The sequence below is a fragment of the Pangasianodon hypophthalmus genome, chromosome 13 (genome assembly GCF_027358585.1).
Source record: "Pangasianodon hypophthalmus isolate fPanHyp1 chromosome 13, fPanHyp1.pri, whole genome shotgun sequence".
Taxonomy (NCBI): domain Eukaryota; kingdom Metazoa; phylum Chordata; class Actinopteri; order Siluriformes; family Pangasiidae; genus Pangasianodon; species Pangasianodon hypophthalmus.
In genome coordinates, this window is record NC_069722.1 from 11,258,307 (window position 1) to 11,281,036 (window position 22,730).

The 22,730-nt window shown below is 39.3% G+C and overlaps 1 protein-coding gene across 4 annotated transcripts in view; it reads left to right on the top strand.

The window, feature by feature from the left end:
- The first annotated feature begins 931 nt into the window (after positions 1-931).
- sdk2a (sidekick cell adhesion molecule 2a) overlaps positions 932-22,730 on the top strand; it is a 134,359-nt gene continuing 112,560 nt past the window's right edge. For 3 of the 4 annotated variants that reach the window (XM_026916711.3, XM_026916715.3, XM_026916716.3), the window contains exon 1: positions 933-1,512. In XM_026916711.3, the coding sequence (XP_026772512.3) occupies positions 1,431-1,512 (82 nt within the window). In that variant the 5' untranslated portion in view covers positions 933-1,430. Of the gene's footprint in view, positions 1,513-22,730 lie in introns of all 4 variants that reach the window. The other variant, XM_026916712.3, reaches the window with a different exon arrangement.

The window sequence follows — 22,730 nt, forward strand, 5'->3', positions numbered from 1 at the left end:
AAAAAAAAAAAAAAAAAAAAAAAAAAAAGCCAAAAACATCCAAAAACTGGCCACCTTGGTAGGATTGAAGACAAACATTTCTTAACTAGGTAGTTTTCTAACAAATCTCTTTGCTTGTGTTTATGTGTTAAACCAGTTTAACACAAAATGAGTGTAAGGCAAGCTATAGTGCATCAAACTTTGATATACTGTATGTATTTAATTAGCAGATAAGCCACATTGAAAACTGAAGAGCAATTAAATAAAGAACAACAAAGGAAGAATGAAGAAAGAATACAGAGCAGTGTGGATAATGACGCAGTGGCATGTCGAGAATTCTAGACCTATGGCAAAGGGGGCAAGAGAGGTGACAGCACCTAATTATGTATAGAGAAAGTGCATTTGCAGAATACTTGGTTTGTTCCTTGGTAAAAATAAATGGTCACATAATGACAGTAATGCATTGGCTTTCTGGTTGCTTTGTAATTTCTAATAGTGAGGGATTTGGTGAAAATAACAACCCTACAATGATGATTATATTCACTTAGCTTCAGTAAGTCTACATGCATTCCGTAGTCCTTTCAGAGATATAAGTCAGAGATGGAGTGGCAATTGATGTGGCAAGGTTTTTTTTTTTTTCAAAGGTGGCATCTGGCTACTTGTTCCAATGCCTCTAATGTTTGGAGCTGAAACGGTCATAAATTGTACACTTGTATAAACGTGCATGCTTTGTTTAAAACAAGTAATGCACCTTTAGCTCTAAGTAAGCTGCACTAGGACAGTGCTTCTCAATGCACTCTGCACTCCCCAGGGATCCCAGACAGCCAATATATTTAATCTGTTTGAGCTGGAGAACACACCTCTGCGCTAAAGCGTGCGGTTGCAGTCGTCAAGGTGAGGGTCACGCACTTCGGCCACGCGCCGCACGGTGGCGATCCTATTCCAGCACCGGCTGCATCACTCATTCGCCAGCACCCGCACAATTACTCGTGGCTGAGCTGAGCTCAGGGTGCATGGAGAACAGTGGGGGGGAATACACATGCCAAAGCGAACGGGATCGCCCTTGTTTTCCTTCAGTAGTAGCCGCGGCTCGCTGATTCTACACCGCCATCTCTCCCACAGTGACGGGCTCGCTGACTGGAATGGAATCTCGCGCGCGACACAACTTAACCGAATGCGGCTTTACATTGAAGCATTCTGCTCGCCGGTTGGTGTAAAGTCGACAGAATGAACTCCTTTCCAGCAACTTTTAAACGGAACCCGGGATACTAACGAGCAGCGCAGTCCGTGTAATTCTTAAACTAGCCTTATTCGCGTTTATACTCCCATTCTGACAGACTGAGCGCGCGTGACGCACCGCATCTCTCAGAGCGCGCGCGGAGGGAAAAAGTGTCACTGACTTCCGAGCAACACGTACTCTCTCCCTCTCTCTCTCAGAGTCTCTGAGGAAAATGTCCGGCTGTTTGTTCACCCTGAAGCGGGGGGCCGGCTGGATTCTGCTGTTTTCCGTTATTCACCTCACACATACTCAAGGTAAGGATGCGGGTGTTGTCAATTTGGAAAAGACTTCGAGTTTGGATACTCTGTTTTTAGCCTTTGCTCCATCCTCGTTAACAGTCGCCTCAGTGGGCTGGGATGCTGCTGCACGCGACATTAGCATTTTTAGCATTTTTAATACAAATCTACCAAGACTGTCAAATAAAGATGTGTTATGTTTCGAATATGACCTAGAATGGGTTATAGAGTCTTCTTCAGCTCTTCAGCGAGATAGAGATTGGACTTCCTTTTTTTTTTTTTTTTTTACACTCCTGAACAGTGGTCATGGGGTTACCTAAATCCAGCACTTTTTTTTTTTTAAAGTAAATGTGGCTTTATGGGGAAAATGCACTTACACAGTGGCCACTTTATTTGTTTCTCCTGCCTTGTAGCTACAATTATTGGACATTAAGGTGCACTTTGTGGGAAATAACTGACTATAGCCCATCTGTTGCTATGTATAATATGTCAGCCCACCTCTACCCTTATCAATCAGTGGTAAGAGACCACCACAAGACCACTATTGACCAGATTTTATTTGGTCGGTGGGCCATTCTCATCACAGTAGTGACACGGTAGTGGATGGTCGGAGAACGATTAAGACAAACTGTGCATGGATAAACTAACTGTACTGTATATCTACAACATGGACTAACAAGGTAGGTTCAGAATACTGAGTGCTACTATTCCTTGTACATTCTTACCAGTGCAGCACACACTGCCAAGCCGGTTTGGTGTTTGTATGGAGGACTTTGTCCACTGACAGAGGAAATGCCTATTGCAAAAGATGGGCTACTGTACATATTTATATACTTACAAAGTAACCTAAATGGTTACTTGATAAAACAGCTAATGCATGTATGTACCCCATACTGTGGCCACCGAATGAACATACAGTATGTACATATTTACACCAAGCTCAGTGTTGCCTCATTGCATCTACTGACTGCTTCAATTCTAATCACAGTTTAAAACAGAGGCAGTTCCCCAAGATTTTGTCTGAACTTAAAATATAGATTTTAAATCATGGATAATCAGCAAACCTAAATTATAGCTTACTGTGATTACAAATAGCCCGATTGGGCTAGAAACCATACAGTCTGGCAAGACTGTCCGAGCTTCCTGGAGCTTTCTGAATCATAGCTGTAACATGCTCAAATAGCACATTTACACCATACTGCTTGTTGAATCACTGCAAAGCATTTTCTCATTCTTCAGGTGCTTGTGTGAGACAGCTGCCATTCATGTGCCAGTAAAGCAGCAGGTTGACCTCTGAAGATTAAGCTGCTGTCAGGTGTTTGGATCAGAAATTGCAGTGATGGCCATTTTTCAGCAAACCAAATGACTTTACATTTTGGTCTTGGGGAGATTTGACCTTTCGACATGTTTTGCTTTGTCAACGGGGTCCCATAGCTGCTGTAAAAATCATCCAGCTGTCCTGAGGCAGATGGTTGATATACAGTCCAGTGATCCATTTTGTTCGATGGGCCTCAAAGTACAGGTTTCAGTGATTCATTAACTGCAAAGTGGCTTGGATCTGGTATTGTGCATTTGATAATAGCAATACTCTAAGCATTGCTTTGCTGAAAGCAGCATAATCCTTCAGCTTCTTTGTCTTTGAACAAGTCGCACTATTATCCAAAGGCTGCCAGCCTTAAAGGAGAATTACTCAGACATACATTATTATGCATGGCACAGTGGCACTGCCACTTATTAGCTTCCTGCTCTGGTTGCGTAGGCTAGAATATCACTACTCAGAGTTTGTTTAGAATCTCTCAGTTTTTTCCTTATTGATTTAAACCTTTACCTTGCTGTCAATGTCCTTGAATGGCTTTGAAGGAGCATGAATGAGAGTTTAAAAGGCCACCACCCTCCAACCAGTCAATGACCAGAGAGTGAAAATGTTCTCACTGCCATTTTGCACTGATAAGCAATTATGGGAATACACTTGGGGCTCCTGAGAGGTGTAAGACTGCACAGGTAACTTAGAGCTCCTCTCAGGAGGGGGTCCCACCAGGAGCAGAGCCAGAAAGTGGCATGATCCTTCACAGAAGGTGGTATCAGAGCCACCAGCTTTCTCTGTTTCATGCTCTTGCTCTCTTCTCTCACAAAGCTGGAGTATTTATTCTGGGCCTGCTCACTAATGAGCATCCATGCCACTGCCTCGCTGTGGTAAATAGAATGGGCTCAGTCATCCTCGCAGAGCGTCTGGGGCTCAGAGGGTTGCATAAATTAGGGGAGTGTGAAAGCTGAACGGGTCCCTGGAGAAGCAGAGGTGTCTTGCGTTTGTGTCTGTATCATTTTTTTCTGTACGGAGATACAAACGCACCTTTCCTGCTGCATTAACAGTTGGCAATGCTTTAATTCAAATAGGAAAACGTGACAGAGTCCGCACAGGAGCCTGCTCCAACAGTATGGCACACATGCCAGCTTATTTTATATTTTATATTCACTTAGCTGTCTTTCTGGAAAAAGAAAATAAACCTCTGATGTCATGATTTTCACCTTGTGAAAGAAAAATCACAAAGAGGTCAAGTGGTGATAAAGATCTCTGAGTAAAATTTCACGGCTTAGTCTAATATGCTTGTGTGAGTATGGGTGTGCATAACCACGTAATGTGTTTTGAAGAAATCCTGGTTTCAGCATTGACATTCTGCCAGTCCAAGATGGAAATTTCTGGTGACAGCTTTCTGACATTTCACAATCTTTAAATCTTGTGATTATATTTGATAATCCAGCAATGCACAAAAAAGGAATTTGTTTGAAATACTCAAATCCTTACACGATTACAAACATTCTGTTCTGTTGTTCATTTAAGATCCTCTACAAATGCAAGCACACGCAAATAAAAAAAAGCACATGCATATATGTCAAAATGTCAATACACGTTAGTGCATAAAAAGGCAGAATAATACAAGTTTAGGATTTACTTTCTGCCTGTTCTCCACAAGCTCTGATTTTGATGTCCCGTAAGTGTTGTAATGAGCAGGGAGGGATATGGTACTCCCATTGCCATGCCATAATTATGCACGCACACACATGGTCTTTGTGGCATATTTATCAGCATGCTGCGTGACACTTATTTAATTACACGTCTCCGAGGCTGGGTTTCCGAATGGGAACAGATGCCTAGTGACTTTTCAAAAAACCCATCTGTTTCCAACTGCTCCAAAGTCCTGGGTGAATCCGGATGAAGCCTGACTCCTGCTGTCCCCCACCAGCGTCTGAGCAGTAGCTGTGACTCACCAGCCGGTGCCCTGCTGAACCATGTCTACTGCCACAGTCTTGCACTGTCTTGCACCGTTCATTCATCCAGTCAGGGTGCAGAGGTTGGTCAGGAGAATGGTGAAATCACCAGGAAATCATGCACCCCAGTGACCCGCATATACTGCTGTGTAGATGGAATGTCAAATGCTCTTCTTTGTTTTGGCTTCAGGTTAACTTGCCAGAGGATCGATAGCAGTCTGATAGGAGAGAGAATGTCGCCTCTGCATGTGAGCAGATCACGCTTCAGGAGGCCTTTTAACCGACTCACTCGAGCGGCAAAACTGTGTTTGTGGTTCAGAATGGGAGTGTAATCAGATTAGTTTGGACTTTAGGCCTTGGCACACAAGGCTCTGCCCAGTAATGGCCATGAGCTGCAGGGGTATGACTGTCAATGTGGATGTGGGGCAGAATGTGCCATGTCTAGCACCAAGGCCATGACACGATGCCATGTAATGTCACCCCCAAGGAGATCTGACTCTCTGCCCACGGAGCCTCTGCCATGCTGTGAAAAAACCCATTCCATTATTTCACTGTTTACAACGGCTGCCGGCTCAAATTTGCCCATTTGCTATGCGGATTTAGTCAATTCTTTCGCAACCCAGTTCATAAAATTCCCCTGTCTGAAACAGATAGCATATTAAAGTCTTTTACTACTTGATGTGATCAAAACCATTCCGGATATGTGAATAAAAATGATTCATTTGATATAATGTGATAAGGTGGAAAAGAATGAAGAAAGGAAAAAAAAGAAGTAGGAAGAATAAAAAACGAAGGAAGAGAGATAGTACTAGATTAAATACTTGATGAAGGGGGTGCCAATAATGAAATTTTTGATTCCACAGAAAACCCACTACTTCAAGGCTCATTTAAATCAAAGTCGTGAAGTGAGTTTTTTTCCTGTGTTGGGTTGTTTACTGACAGGGGAAGAACAAAACCCCTAGGGTGTAATACGCTTAATAAATGTTCTACATGTGAACTTGCTTTGGGAGAAGTCATGGCAAATTACAATATAACCAGCAGGGTATAATTTGTACATTGTTGCCAAACTGTAAATAGAGTTTAAAATGAGTGGGCTGGTGAATGCAATGAAGCGAAATATTAAGAAGAGAAAGACTGAGACTGTAGGGTGGGTCCTCACATGGTTAGGGGCTGGTGCTCAGCCATTGCCAAACAGCCAAACCAGCCGGTTACTTAGGAACAGACCTTGTTCACTGATTCATACAGAGCTTAGGTAGAACTACCTTAGCATGGTTCAACTGCACCAAAGAAAGAAATATGGAAATATGGTGGAATTGTGACTGTGTCATTTGCTCAGTGCATGCAGGCTTGTTTCAGCCCCTGGGCTCTTCAATGTAAACATTTAAAGAACAGAGTGCGTCAGCTCAAAGAAAACTGCAATGAGAAACAAAGCCTGCTACAGCTCCTCTCTCATTCAGTCTCCCTCCCTTGGGATACTGTGAGCTTATTCTTGTCTTGTGAATAAAGAAACAAAAATAAAGGCACAGGCAAAAGAGACATAGTGATACAAGCACTGACAGAGAGATTGAAAAAGATGGAGGACAAAGGGAGGGAGCGAGACATAGTTTGGTTGTTGCTTTTTCCCCCCTTTATTTCACATGTGTAAAAAAAAAAAACCACCCATTTATGTACGAAAGAATATGTAAAAGAATGTGCTCAGCTCAGCTCATATAGTTGTGTTCCTCCAAGTGCAACCAGGCGGGGGAGGGGCTGAGGGATTCCATCTAGGTATAGCCAATTAGAATGGATAAATTTACCCAACATACAGCCTGGTTCTTAATGGAAAACACAGCAGTAGGACATGGTCACTAACTATGGTAGGACTGTGTCACTAACTATGGCATGGATTTGGTCATGACACTCTTTACTAAGAATTATAAGTTCCTTTCAAGCAAGCCTATGCAGAGACATTTTTGGACAGAATAGTCTTAAGCATAAATAAGAGCTCACTACCAAGCCTTACCTCAACCAAATTAGAGACATAGTATTATATATATAGGTTAAACTTTGTTTCAGGATGCAATGTTGTAATTAAATAATAAATAAATCCATATTAATGCTTCTTGGTACATTCTTCTTGATGTTTTTTTCTATATTCTGATTTGCTAATTTTCTAGTAAAATCATGTAGTTTTTTCATTTTGTAAAAGCGTGTATTTCCATTAGAACTATCAGAATGAAGGTCACTCATATTTCTAGGGGTGTAATTCTATTTGACAAAATTTTAATCAAGACAAATTATGACTGAAAAACTTCTGAAGCATAAACAATGCAAAACAATGTGCATTTTTGTCTGTATAAAACAAAAAAAGTAACTAAATTTTTGTGACAGGAAGATATTGTTGTTGGTGAATACATAAAATGAACATAATCCGTTAAAATTTAGGATAAAATATATATTGCGACCTACCTTATGTGTGATATGTGTGTAGCGCTGCTATTGATGTTTTTTGTTGTTGTTGTTTACGGCAGTAAAAAACTTACAGGCTCATTAATATTCAAATGCAGTTGAATACTGAATCTTTGAAGAAACTTGATAACGTTATCATAATGTTTATTTTTTATTATTTTGAGATATTTGGTATGATTCATATTTTCATAAAGTAAAAAATCATTTTGACTTTTTTTTTGCAGCAGTGCACAAACAAACAAGAAAGATCACAGACAAATCATTTATTTTTTCCCATCCATACAACAAAACACAGATCGTTCCTAATATTCTTTTCACGATCATTCACACTATTCATAACATGGGCCTTGTTTATAGTATACGGAAAGCCATTATTCTTTCTGTTTTAAAGCAATAAAGCCAGCCAAGTTGCGCTGCGTAACAAATGAGGTAATGTTAATTAGCATACTGTTAATGATAATTTGATTGTGAGTAGGCTTGTAGCCAATTGGCAAGTCTGGATTGAGTGTTTGAGTGGATAGTCATATTAAAACATGTTAATGCTTTTGTATTAACATTGATTTTGCAAGTAAACAATTCAGAAAAGAACACAATAAATTGTATCTAATGCTGGGATGATGCATCATCCATAACAGTTTGGAATTGACTGAGGCAAAATATATCTGTAGGCAGCAGGTACTGCACCAGAAGGATTGCCCAAGTGTGATGAAGCTGAACCTATGCTAGCTCTGTCCTGTTGCAGGGTTAAGTCAGTTGTGCATGGCCAAAGCTTGGACAGTGACATAGTTGGATTGAGACCCTGGTTGCAGGCGCTTGCATCTGCAGTCACGTCTGTGCACATATTTGTTCAATATAAAATACAATTATTATACATGGTGACCAAGAGGGCACTAGTACATTATGAGGGCAAAAGGACAGGAACTCAAGATCCCTCTGGAGTCTGTTCCTGCTTTCAAGGGAAATAAATCAACTGAGTTCCTCTGAACAAGTCCCCATATGCGATTGGCTCAGAGCCCACAGTTCTTGGACCATAAGGAGGTCTATGCAGAAACCTCCCTTTCCTCTGTCTTGACATTGGGAAGGGTAAATGATGGAAGGGCACTTGTGAATCCCCTGCCTAATCTTTGTGGCTGTGGGCATCTGTCATTGCTGCTCTCTGCATTAGTCTTGTTCCAATTCACCCATCTTCCCTCGGTTTTGGCAGGTGGATGAGGCCCTGGCCTGGCTTGGAGCCTCTGGCCGCATCTTCCAGTCTACTGCTCTCTATTGATTAGCACAAATGCAAGGCACTTCCTACTGGTGTGGCCTGAAGCCAGAGAGCATTGGATGGTTGGATGATGCTACCATTTGTCTTCTCATTATGTTCTTTGCTCTCATTTTTTTATTCCTCTTTGCCTGTACCACAATACCCTATGGTAATGCATCTAGAATCAGATCTTGTTGCTCATTTGCAGTTCCTCAGAATAAACCTCCTTTCTTGCACACTAAACCTGATGAGGCATGGCGTGGAAGAAATCGAAGTATCAAGGGTGGACTGGATCTCCTTCAGTGGGTCTATATGTCTACACAAGGAAATATGTGCATGTCACTGGCCTCAATAGTAATATATGTGTGTGAATGCCTTGCCAATCAGGCTGCGTATATGTCAGTGATTCACCTCTAATCTCTTCATTCCTGCAGTCTTTATTTGAAGACTCTATGCGCTGTGTGACTTCGAATTTGGCATTTCAGGAAGTTTCAGGAAAAGGCTCTTGATGGTCGACGGTGATATTTTGTTCATGCAAATCAAACATCCCCAAAATGTCTGTGAGTCAGAAAATATATTGGGTCCTCATCTGCTCAGGCTGCAGTAGTTGAGCTCAAATACCAGAGCAGTTGAGTGAGGAGACTTTAGTCATGCATGGACTTTTCCCCCCAAGGCCAAGGCTATGAGTGCCTTGTAAAATTAACAGCTTTGCTAGACTTTTAGATTAGTACCAGTTAATTAGGTCCATTGTTATGACAGTGAGGTATAAATCTCAAAAAAAGTTAATTCCCATGTGGCATAGGTTTGTGCCCTGAATGATTTAATAACTTGTGGAGCTGTGAAAGACTGGGAGGTTAAATGTGCAAACTGGTGTGTGGCAATTTGCACCTCTCAAAGCAAAGAAGGCTGACAGGAATAGAGATCCTCAACAGATATGTTTGGCTATTTATTTTCATTTCAAACCACAAAAGTAGAATCCAATAATATCGCTTTGATGTGTTTAAAGAGATGTGAAAATGTGCTCAGAATGCTTAACTACCGCAAATGTTGTCTGAGCGCTACCCAGGTGCGTGCAATTGCCTGACAGGCTTTAACATGATGACGCTGCAAGCGGGACATGAAACGCATCCAGAGTTGGCTGCCACATGAGCTAAATTCACCATGTCTGCCATTTAAATCAATTCTGGTCAGTGAGGGAGGGAGTTCAGAGGAGAACTCTTTTTAATATATACTGCCACATCTATCTCAGTTTATTGGATTCAGCGGCAAACCTCTGGCACTGTTAATAACTACTGGGCAAGTTTATAATATAAATCTTTTTATTGATTGCACTGCTTCAGAGTTCAGGTTTGTCACTTACTTGAACTCAAGAGAAGTAATGCAGTGAATAAACAGAAACCAGTTTCAAAATATATACACTTATATAGAAAGGTCAAAAATGCACTGAAGAAGCTATGGGTTTTTGAAATAATCTGGAAAAGTACACTCAATTCACAACACTCAAGGATTCACTCTCCTAACTCAAACTAATTCTAAACTATTTTTGGAAGTGGAAAATCAAGAAATGTATCTTTGTTATAATAATCAGAATTACCTTATATAGTAAGTAAGCAATAAGCAGTACTTATTATTAGCCACAGTAACATTACCATAGCACTAAGAATGATTCAGTGTAATGAATGGTAATTTTTGACAGATCGTAATGGTTAAAAAGTCCACAGTCCACATGAGTACCCAGAACAAACTGAGCGAACCTTTAACTGTCTCACATATAATTACCCTGGAAGCATAGCTCATGTTGAGCACAATTTATTCAGGCCTTTGAACAATTTTTGAACAGTCAAGCACGTATTAATATCTGCAAAGTACATGCCGTAACCCGTCATTGTAGAGCACAGAGAGACGAACAGTGCTGTCCTAGTTTTTGCTCAGCTAAATTAATATTTTCAGTGGGATTTCTTTGGTCAGAGTTGTGAGTGTGAACATCAGCATTCAGCATAGTCTGTCAAAGAGATGGAGCATACCATCCATTCCGTTCTGGTCATCACATTCACCACCAGCGTATCAAGGCCAAGAAGCCTGTCTTATACACTCTACCCTCTGGTAAGGTCAGACCTCCTCTAAACAGTTTTATTGTTTTCTTCTGAAACATCTTGTAAGACAGTATCTCGGTCTGATGCACTTTGACTTAGACAACCATGGCATACAAAAGGTCACTGGTGTATGAAGGGAAGGGAAGAAGTAGAAGGAGAGAAAAAAGAAGATTTCCAGACATATCAAAGATGTCATGGCTGAGGGGAAAGGACGCTTCCGTCAGCCTGAATCAGTGCAGCATCCCATGATCTGAGCAAGAGCCTGACGTCAGAGCCCAAAGCTTCGGACCTACGGGGTTTCAGGACTGAGAGCTGACACACACACACACAAACACGGAGACACACACACAAGCCTCTAATTTAAGAGTCAGACGGTATGCCTAAATATACTTTATAAATGAGTAACTCCTCTTGAGTTGCTGATTTGGGTTATATAAATTGTTGTTTCGCTCAAGATTATTACCAGTTTCAAAAAGTGATTTAGGTAGTATTTAAATTAAAAACTGCTTCACAGTTTTAGACCAAAAACATCAGAGATTATATGGCAGCAGTTCACATGGAAACTTGCCTGCTAAGTTAGAGGGCATGCTAATGTTGGTGATGAACAAAATAAAAAGCTAAGTAAGGCTGTCACAAACAATTAATTTGGTAATAAAGTAAAAAACTGCTGCTCACTGGATGTGTTTTGTTTTTTGCACCATTCTGTGTAAACTCTACAGACTGTTTTGCGTGAAAATTTCAGAAGATCAGCAGTTTCTGAAATATTCAATATAGTCCATCACCAACAGCCATGTCATGGTCAAAGTCACTGAGATCACATTTTTCCCCATTGTGAATTTTTTGTGAAAATGTGAATTTTAACTGAAGCTCTTGACCTGGATCTGCATGATTTTTTTGCATTATGCTGCTGCCACATGATTGGCTGATTTTGTAACTGCACGAATGAGCAGTTCTACAGGTGTTCCTATTAAAGTGGCCAGTGAGTGTATAAAAGACATTAAGAGGTGGAAACTTAAAATGGAGGAATACAATTGTTAGTGAATTCTGGGGAAAAAGGGGGAGCTAAGATTGTTAAAAGTTTAAGGCTATCAGAACACAATTACAATACTGCAGTCTGAACAGCCAGAAGAGCTTAAACACAGCCTGTTTGCACCATAGGGCATTTGAGAGGGAAAAATATAATTCTTCAGCCAGAAAGCTAAGAGAGGAAACTGTGAGTTGAGTAAAAGTCAGGGGAGGCTGTGTAAAGTATAATTATGGATAATTAGTTTTCACAGTGCAATGAGACATTATCAGTCAACATAACCTAGCTTATGTTTAACACTATTATCCTTTGTTTCAGAAACAGCTATCTGGTGTTAATCATCCAAATAATCCTTATAAATTCGTTCATGTCTATATTTTATATCTTTAATGCACTGTTTTTAGGAATGAAGCACAGATGTTTGTATAACACAGTGGGCTGCTCTGTTTGGTTCTGGAATGGAGCAGTATAGAGAGGAAAAGATGATGAGTGTACAAAATGTCTACAGGGGATATGCACTGCTAAAAGCAGATCTGAAACATTCTTATCTTTTTTAAGTCATTAGATTAGAAAAAAGTAGAGATGGAACGATGCCACTTTTTTTTCTCATAACAGTACTTCAATACTTTAATACAAGCATTTCAATACTAAAACCTTGCGTATCAGCTGATATCAATATCCATTCAATATTTGTTTTCTTTAAAACCTACTCAGCTTTAAAATGGTGTTTCTAAATATATTTGTGGATATATCACTTTAAAAAAATACATGATAAACACATAGCTAAAAACATAATTTCCACAAAACCACAGCTTTTTTAAAATTCAGTTTAAAATTTTCATTTACATAGGAAAAAATAAATATCTTGAAGTATGAAGCATAAATATAATAAAATCAATCCTAAGAAAAAATACAATTATGTCTCTCTTTTTATGCAAACATTTACAGTTCCAAAAAAAACTTTTCCAAGTCCAATTCCATGCTTTTCCATTTGGCATAGGATTGGATTGAATTCGTTTCTTTTTTTTCTCTGATATCCATCCACAGCTTTTAGCTGTTATCAGCCCAGTACTGATCCTGGGTATCAGATTAGTGGAATCCCTAAAAAAAATAGTCTTTTGATGAAAATACACAATAATTTTAGTCACATATTTTTTCATTTGGTTATTGTATTGTTTAGAGTGGATTTAATTGATGAAAAACTACAGCTCTTTAGTCAGTATAACATAAACTAAAGGTTTTGGTCTTTAATTTCTCAAATTCCCCCAATATGCAGAGCAGATTGATTTACAAGTTTACTAAAGCCTTTCTCCATCTCCTTCTTTGATGTATTTTAGCTAAATAAAGGTTCTGCGGTGGCTGAAATTTCCATACAGCTATGATGGAGCTCTTTCATATGGAAGTGGGCTTATTTAATAACGTTACTCTAAGGAGCACTTATTATGCTGCAGTCACTTAATAAAAGTAAATTAATTTCAATGACTGTAGTGGGGTGTCATCATTTATGCTAGTTTGAGCTAGCTAGTAATATATTAGCTTAACAAGACAGCCATAAAAATGCATTTTTCCCCCTTATCATAAAACATAACATTTATATACTGTATAACAAGAAAGGATATCAAGGTATCATAGCATCTTTCTCCAACTACTCCGTGTAACTACTAAGTATGCATACACAGATCAGAGTATATGCAGCAGTGTGTGAAACTACAACGGCACCCGCTTTCCCCTTGCTTATTGCCGTGTGCGGCCGAGCGTATAGCACACATGCGTATTAATTAATTCCTTTGTATAATCGCCTTTACAAAATGAATGAGCAAAATTAGAGGAAAAAGTTTCACCTTTGTCCAATCAACCACTTCTGACATTTTTGTCTATTTTTTATTTTCTGAGGAAAATGTAATTACGTTTCAGCATATATTTGGAGTAGAAAGGTGAGGTTTTATTATTTAGTTTTTGCCATGGGAAAGAGGTTGTTGATGAAGATACTTCCTCTCAGTGTTCATCAACAAAATTAACAGTCAGCAAACCACTGTGTGGGTGAAATTACACTTGATTGCTCTGTAATTGGATGTACAATAAGTTTTCAAAAATCATAGACCACTACCAAGAACTGATTTTATTCCCTATGTAAGTAATTGAGTACAGAAAGCAGTAGCAAGCCATGACAGTATCAACATATGGTCTTAGTCATTAAGAGACAACAAGAATTAATGTTGTGTGTTAATTAACACTTTAGTAAATATAGTGAATAAAACAGATGTTCTCACAACTTATAAAAACAATTATTGTGTGAATAAAATACACAAATTTATACTGCAACATTGTTCAGTTCTTGTGTCAGCTCTCAGAGGTAAAGCTGTTCCTTTAAGGCTTTTGCTAAGGGGAATTATAAGTACATTGTGCTTTATGGTAACATGCTAAGTTGCATTTTATTTGTCTTATTAACTTCTAGAGAATGTGAGGGAACAACAGTTTATAGCTTACATTATAGTACCTAACTAGCTAACTTTCCCCATCACATAACAGCTACCATCCAGGGTGGGGTGGGGCAAACACATGCTTCCTCTGAGACACATGAAGCCAACCTCCACATATATTTAAACAGCTGCTCATTTTGCATCACACTCAGAGAAAAGCGCTATCTACCCTGTTCTGCATACATGAGCTCACAGACGCCTGTGATTGGCTAGTCGCTTTGATTAACAGCAGAAAGACAGTAATGCCATTCCTCCCACCCTGCCTTTCCTTTTCTGTTGCACCACTCTGGAGCCCCAAACAATTGTAATACTTAGCAAATTACTATGGTATATGAGGAATAAAGCATGTCAGGGTGGTAATGGCATCTTCCCACCCTATTGTTGATTGTTTTCCTGTTATAGCACTCCCTGTCATGTTTTATTCCTTACATATTTAAAAAAATTTAACAAAGATTTATCAAACAGCACAAAAACTTGAAATTTCTCTCCATTTCAAGCAAAGCATTTATCAATAACAAAATTTTGGGTTAGTTTCTGATAATTAGCAAAATGAAAGCAGATCTTGCTGGTGCACTGAGACCTACACACCATAGCACAGAACTGTTACATATGCGTTGACATATGATGCTGGCGCTAATGGATGCTGAGGCTTGTTAGCATTTCATTACTGAAGAGAAAGCTATCAGCATGCGGGCAGAGCTGACGGCTCCCCCTGACCTGCCTATTGATCCAGCAGCCTCATTAAGGCCTCTTGTCCAGTTGGCTTTCATGCAACGGACCCATCACTGTACTCACCAGAGGCGAAGCCATGTCAGAAAACACACACACACACACACACACACACACACACACTACATGCTATCTTCCCTATGAAACATGAGGGTGGTGGTTTTTAAAAGCTTTAATCATGCCAGTGTTGTGAGAGCTTTGGCTCTTTTCCCTTCCTCTGAAAGCTTAGTTTATTAATGGAGCTCTAGCACACAGGCTGGAGAGAATGGAAAGCTTGAGGATGAACAAAGGGTGCCCATGTAGTCTGAGGCGGGGGGGTCATAGAGGAGGTTGGGTCATAAAACACTTCATTAAGACTTCATTTTTAATGGAGGAGCAGAGACAGTTCTATCCCTCCATTCTAGCTCCTTTTATTTGATGTGTGCTTCCCAAAAGCGATTGTATTCATTAGTAATGAATTTAGAGGACAGAAGCAGGCTCTCTAGTTGCAATTTCTACATCAGATGCAAGTTAAAAGTTTATCATGATTTAGTCAAGCAGTTGTACTCTAGTTTTGTCAGTGAAAAACTGGCTCATGGCCTGAATTAGCCTCTTTGATTTTTACCTCAAAACTCAGGCCATCACACATATTCCCGGCACAATGGATGCTAAGCACACCCATGTGATTTGGCCTTATTTTTACACACGCACACACGTATGCCTATTAGCTAATGGCTCGTTAGGAGGCAGCATTCACACCCTCTACTATTCCATGCAATTAAGTGCCTGCCGTAGAGATGTTATGAGGCAGAATAACGTGCTCGGTCAAAGAGATTAAAAAAAAGGGGCTAATTAATTCCCACTCAAATTAACGATTTCTCGTTTCAAAGGCACTAAAACAGCTTTTTAATATTGAGTTATACAACGTTTGTGCTGTTATTGAGGAGGGAAAGCTTATGGTAGGCTCTGAAATCAAAAGCCATTGTTGCTTGACAGACACTACCTTTTCCAGTGATTGCGTGCGTTATTAATTTGTGGGATGAGGATTGCTGTCACAAGCTCGAAACGGTGGGGCTGCATTTAAGAAGAGCTCTTATGAATGACACTCAAGTCTAATGAATGTGAATACATTTATAAAAATAGGCTTCTGAGTAGTAGACTGAGAGTGATAGACACATTGACTAGGATGGACTGATGAGAAGGGGCCAGGCTGCTGGAGATAAAAATGCAGCATTCACCACACACGCATACACACACACACACACACACACACCAGTCAGTTGCAGTGCATCCTGACTGCAGCGATGACCCCACACTCATCTTTTCTCCTGACTTGTGTCACATTGCTTTTAATGGTTCTTTATTGAACCGTTATTGATTGCCGTGTTTACTCTTTGTTCTTACACTAATTTAAGGAGATGAGATGTTCCATTTTTCTTCTTGCATACGAATTACACCTGAAACATCTTGACGCTTTAACGACTGCTGGCAAAAATAAGACAGAAGCTGCAGCAACTAATTTACATCTCCCCACACTATAGCTGTATCAGTCAGCCACATGGAGCACATTGGAGCTAAACAATGCATCAACAGCTTTCCTCTTCTATCATTCATAACCATTATCGAATATTGCTCTCTCTGTGACTGTATATTAATTCAGACGTTTGTTTAATGATGGTGTATTTATTGATGTTTGTCTACAAAATAAAAGTAAATTGTCTTTAAGTCACAGACATAAACCATACCGTCTCTCTCTAATGAATAGATGCAGTGCTATTATTCTTTCCTGGCCTTTCACTTTTGCAAAATGTCCAGAAGAAGAAAAACTAATGACTGCCATGCACCCTCATGTGTAGTAGTCACAGAATGTGCTTAAGTTAGTGATCCTGATATTCTTTACAAGTATTATAAACAATTTTCTCTCTTTTAGTACATGGAGCTGAACCAATCTACATAGACTTACACACATGCTCCCTTAAATTAGATAGCCTTTGTAAGCAGCATTTTGTAGTCCTCTGGTAATCAACGTTAAAAGGCTTTTCCTCTCCTCAGCAGGCATGCAGTCGGTGTGTACATTCTGCTGGGAGCTCAGATAAGCAAGATCACAAAAAACAAATATGCAAATGGGTTCATCTGGCTCTCTCTAGGCAGCAGTTTTAATTGATTAATTGTAGCTATTTATTTGATCAGTTGCAGCTTAGTAACCCAAGACATTATTTGTCGAGCTTTATGATTTTTGTGGGGATACATATAAATACATATTAGAGCTACAATATTTAGTTGGTAAAATTGTCGGTGTGTTTGGATTTTTATTGTTGATGATATTTATGATATATAATGCAAAATTAATTTTAAAATAGGACAATGCCCACACAATACATGCATACAGTTTGTACATACATATATAAGAATCTGATCTATAGAAACTGAGGTCAATTTGTTTCTCCCTAGATTCCACTGACATTCAAAGCAAAGCTATTTCTAGTCAGTCCACTCATGACCATCTGTTAAGAGTGTAACAGTTAGTCCTAATTTATCCTCTAAGAGTGTTTTTGCTGCCCATAAAAGGCTGTTAGGTTAATAAAACAGAAGTTGTTAAACTTTTGTTTCCCTTAGTTAAACATGCAATAGTCAATATTTTTGATTTCTTACTAGAACAAATAGGTTTGGAAAGCGGTTTGGAAAACTGCCTTCTGGTCTGGAATATCTGTTTGTATTTGGATTGGCCCCTTGTCAGTCATTTTATAGACTTGTCCCCAATGCCCCTTCACATCCTCATAAATCATTATGAGGAGAGGTTGCATCTTTATAGTATAGTAGTATAGTATAGTATAGTATAGTATAGTAACTTGTCTTTCAAACAGTCGAATGTATGAGTGTGCTTAAAAGTCATGACATTCCTTGCTAATGGTGACTCTAGTTCAACCTTCATAAGTTTTGGAGGCGGAGCTTTGTTGGAGGGCAAAGTGAATGAGTAAAAATCATTCAAATGTTCACCTCCAGCCATTGTGTTTACATAAAGTTTACATAATCATTTCAATTTTCTTATTCTTTTGAGGCCAGAATGTGAATATGGACATACAGTATATTGAGGAGGGATTTACTATTCACAAAGAAGACTCTAAGTTCTTATTCAGCACACATTCTCTTATATGCTTCAACACCTTACATTTTAAATGTACTTTTTAACAACTTTTGATCTTTTAGATCAGGTATAGAGAAGACCCTAAGAACAGCAGAAATATCATCTATTTAAGCGCATAATAAACTTTTTGAATTCAAGGCACATATACAGTAAGAGTCTTTTAAATAAGAACATTGCAGTAAATGCAACAAGCTAAAAAAAGGATTTGAATACATTAGCTCAGCTTGTATTCTGCACCTATTTTGTGTATATGAACACATGCAGCATCAAGTGTGCATGTGTGCGTGTGTACATAGGAACTGTAGGGAAAGGCATAAAAAATAGCACTGTGTGATTGAACAACTCCATTGAAATGTCAAGAGTCATCAAGCACTATTCAATCACAATCACGCCTGAACTCTCCTTGTAGTACATTTTCAAAAGCCATGTGACGCACCATGACTGCTTTCTGATTTAGCTGCTTGTCTTTGCCACAACCTTTTTCTTTTGCATGATTTCAGAGACAGGTCAAACATAAACCCTTCCTTGGGTCAAGGGTCAATTAAAGCTTATTGAATACTCACTGGAGAGAAACAACAGGCAGCAAGAAGGAAACACTGTATTTCTCTTCATCTCTCTGGCTGGTGGTGAGCACAGTGTGACCCTGTAATGTCGTGTATATGTGCAGAGATTGCATATTGAATACATATTGCAATCACAGCCCATGCTGGTCGAAGATGAAGTTGAAATTGGAAAATGGCTATCATGCCCTCATGAGGCAACCTATTTGAATTTGTGGATTGTGAGGGTGCAGCTGAGTGTTTGGAAGACAGAGCTGCTTTTACCAGACTCTGTTCTGTGGTGTATGCTGTCTAGGGTAGACAATGGATATTTTTCACTTTTACCCATTTTATTCTCTGTTATATCTTCACAGCTTATATACTATATACATATACTATATGGCCAAAAGTTTGTAGACACCTGACCATCACACCCATATGTGCTTTTTAAACATTTTATTCCAGATAATGACCTCCACTCTAAGGGCCTTGCTCAAGGGCCCAACAGTGGCAGCATGGTAGTACTGGAGCTTGAACCCCCTGACCTTCTGATCAGTAACTCAAAGCCTTAACCATTTCGCCACCATTGCACATTCAGCCATAAGAGCATTAGTGAGATCAAGCACTGAAGTCAGAGTTCCAACATCCCAAAGGTGTTTAGTGGGGTTGAAGTCAGGGCTCTGTGCAGGCCACTTGAGTTCTTCCACGAACGAAACGAAAATCATGTCTTTATGGACCTCGCTTTGTGCACAGGGGCATTACCATGCTAGAACATGTTTGGGCCCCTTAATTTCAGTGGGAATAAAAATTTCAAAGGAAAATCTTAATGTTAAAGGATACAAAGACATTCTAGACAATTGCACGCTTCTAACATTCTGGTAACAGTGTGGGGAAGGTCCACATATGGGTATGACTTTTGGTATGGGTATGGGTCAGCTTTGGCCATACAGTGCAATATTGTCATTTTAGCAAAATTTCTTAGAGTGCTATGGGAGAGTTTACCGTATTCAAGGGGCAGTTGCAGCATTTCTTAGTGCTAACCCTGGAAAGACATGTCAATCAGTTTAGTCTCTGCAGTGTACTTTCTCATGCAGAGCCTCGCTCCTGAGTTCTTCCACTTCAACCTTAACTTAAACCATGTCTTCATGGAGCTCGCTTTGTGCACAGGGAGCACTGTCATACTGGAACATGTTTGGGCCCCCTAGTTCCAGTGAAGGGAAATTGTATTGCCACAGCATACAAAGACATTCTATACAATTGTGTGCTTCCAACTTTGTGGCAACAGTTTGGGGAAGACCTGCATATGTGTGTGATGGTCACATGTCCACAAACATTTGGCCATATGGTGTATTTATGTGCCTGTTTATAAATGCCAAGCAGAGAAAACTAGTTCACATCAAGCACATAGATTGATATAAATTAGCCTAGAATAAATGGAAATTAGGTTGTACTTTACCCCAAGCATTCCAGTACATGCATAATTTAGCATTTCATGTTTAAAGAATTAAAGCATATTCTAGAAATGACAATCTCAGGTGTTAGTCAGTGCAAAGCCATTCAGTGTGAACACTGACTGGTAATTAAAACACTGTCAATTGATAGTGACGCCAAAGTAGTGAGAAACAATAGAAAACAAAACAGCGACTAATGTTAATTGTTTAACAAGCTAACATCTGTATGTGCCACTGTTGATAAATTGTTCCATACAGTGGCACTTAAAAATAGGTCTTGATTAACAGTACTGTAAGCAAATGGAAGAATTAAGTCACTAAATGAACAGGAGAGGTAGCAGGTCAGACTGGGGAATTCCATAAAGAATAGCGAGCTGTTCATGAAGCCATTTCAATTGCTAAATATAGGACAGCCATTGACTAATGACTGTGTGAGAAGACAGTGCCCTCCAGATTTACTGACACTCTTCACAAAAATTATTATAGAAAATTAATTCACATTTTCTGCTCAAACAATGGGAAAAATGATGTAGCTTTGTTAGAACTACTTCTAGTAGCATTTTCCCCTCAAAATATGTGCGAGAGGGATATTGTAAATAAACCTAAACAAATTTGAAATTCTTGAATATATTATGTTATTGTGACTGCTTTTAACCATTTCCTGTTCCCCTGGTGTATATGAAGTTGCACACATCTAAAATCCCTTTTATGCACACATCTAAAATCTATTACCATGGGGAAAAAACAGAGAACCTTCAACACAAGAGACAGATGGTTTTTGACTTGCACAAATCAGGTAATGGATATAAAATACATACAGTAAGCGGTTAAAACATCATTCTGCACTTTTAAGGCCATAACAAAAACTTTCACATGTCTGAAACAGTTGGAAATTTGTCAGGAATTGGACCCATGAGCACACATCCCCCACACAGTGAAGAGGCCAGTGAAGGAGGGAAAGAAGAGCCCAAAGATCACAGTTAATAATTGCACAGTTTAGTTGATTCTTGTGGTTGTCAACTTTCAAAATGCAAGAAAGAAGCCATTTCAGATCAAATATCACAAAATACAACGTCATAACTTCACCAAGCTTCATTAGAACTACAGTTGCCATCAAGTGTTGTGATCACATGAGACCAAAATGAAATGTTTTGGTCATGCACACCATCAGCATGTTTGGCAACAAAAAGGGATTACTTATAAGGAAAAGCACCTGATACTGTAAATTATGGAGTTGGATGCTTTTGAGCTGATACATATTTATTATACACCCAGGTTGCCGTGACTGACCCATTGTGTCATTTCCTGTAATCACTGTAGTTTTAACGCTGTGACTCAGAACAGCATGATTCCAGGCTATAGTCTGTACCGTACTACTGAAGTTTACACACAGTACTACATAACAGACCCATTCAACCCATTGCTTGTTCAAAAAAGCATGGGAGTCTATTGGCAAGAGTTGTACAATGAACCAACAGAATGTCACTGAGACGCCGAGTGTCTTACTAGCAAACACCTTGACCTATGTGTTGGTATGCACACATATTGATCATAGGTTGTGTAGTTATTTAAACATTTAGATCCTCTCAGTCATGAACATTCCAAAGTGGTGTTTAATGTTAGGATTTGTGTATTACAGCATAAAATATATACCAAACATGTAAAACAATTCCATTTCTAAAATATAAGAAAGGTTGGTTTTTGATCTTTTGAAGTTCAGAAATAATTCCTGGAGTATGAGTGATGCACTGCTACTTGACGAAGCTGACAAGTGACTGGAAGCCTGTTCCATGAGATGTCTTTTCTCTACAGTGTATTGCTAAGTGACATCTTTGTTTTTACATTGTCATCTCCATGCCCAGTGACAGACAGAAAACTAACAACTGAAACACAAAAAATTTATGCTGTTGAAGAGAGAAGCAGCTTCATAAATCCCTCTGTATATACACATGCATGTAGCTTTTAGGGTCTTAAAACAGTGGTGTCAGTTCTTGTGTCCTTGCTCCCACTTTCATTGACATGATTAGAGATCCCTTCTTAGGAGAGATGACTTGATTTCATGCGGGTTTTCATGATGGTACACAGTTTAGAATACATTCTAAAAGAACTGGAAATGTTCTTGAATACATGTGTATGTGCACATTTTTTTGTATGCACCTGACTAGTCAACAGCGCTTTCAAACTAAAGATCCCCCAAACCTTATAGTGATCCATGCAGCATTTAAATCTATTGTGTCTTTTTGATTTCTTGACTGTCCTGGATGGCCTTCAGTTGTGGCCTTGGGCATTGTGCTTGGAGCATGACAGAGCAGTGGTACATGAACAGAAAAGAAAAAGAGAGAGAAAGAGCAAGAGGAGATGTCTGCCAGATACGTCCCAGTCCTGGATTCAATTACATAGATCTTAAAGAGAAGGGGGTACAGGCAAGCACTGTGTAAGAAGCTTATTAGGGCAAGAGATGATGCCATTTCATGATGGGTGGTTCAGAGGTGTTCTGATGGCTGTGGAAGAGCATGTGACGAGAGAATCTTCTGAGAGCAGGTGGTGCTACTAATAGCTCCCTCTCTACATATAGACTCCATTAGACCTCAGGGCTTCACATCCCTGGATCTCCACCTGTAGAAGAGGAAAGGAGAAGTGGCGTGGTAACAAGAGCAGCTTACTGAAAACATCTGGCACACTATTCCTCCCTCCACTGACCTTAGCGTCTCTCTGAAATCTATTAAGTGAGGGAATGAAAGACATTTGTTTTCAGCAGATTTTTTTTTAGAAAAGCAGTGCCCCATGTTCATTTCATGTCAAATAAGAATGAAGAAGAAGACTCTCAAATGTGAG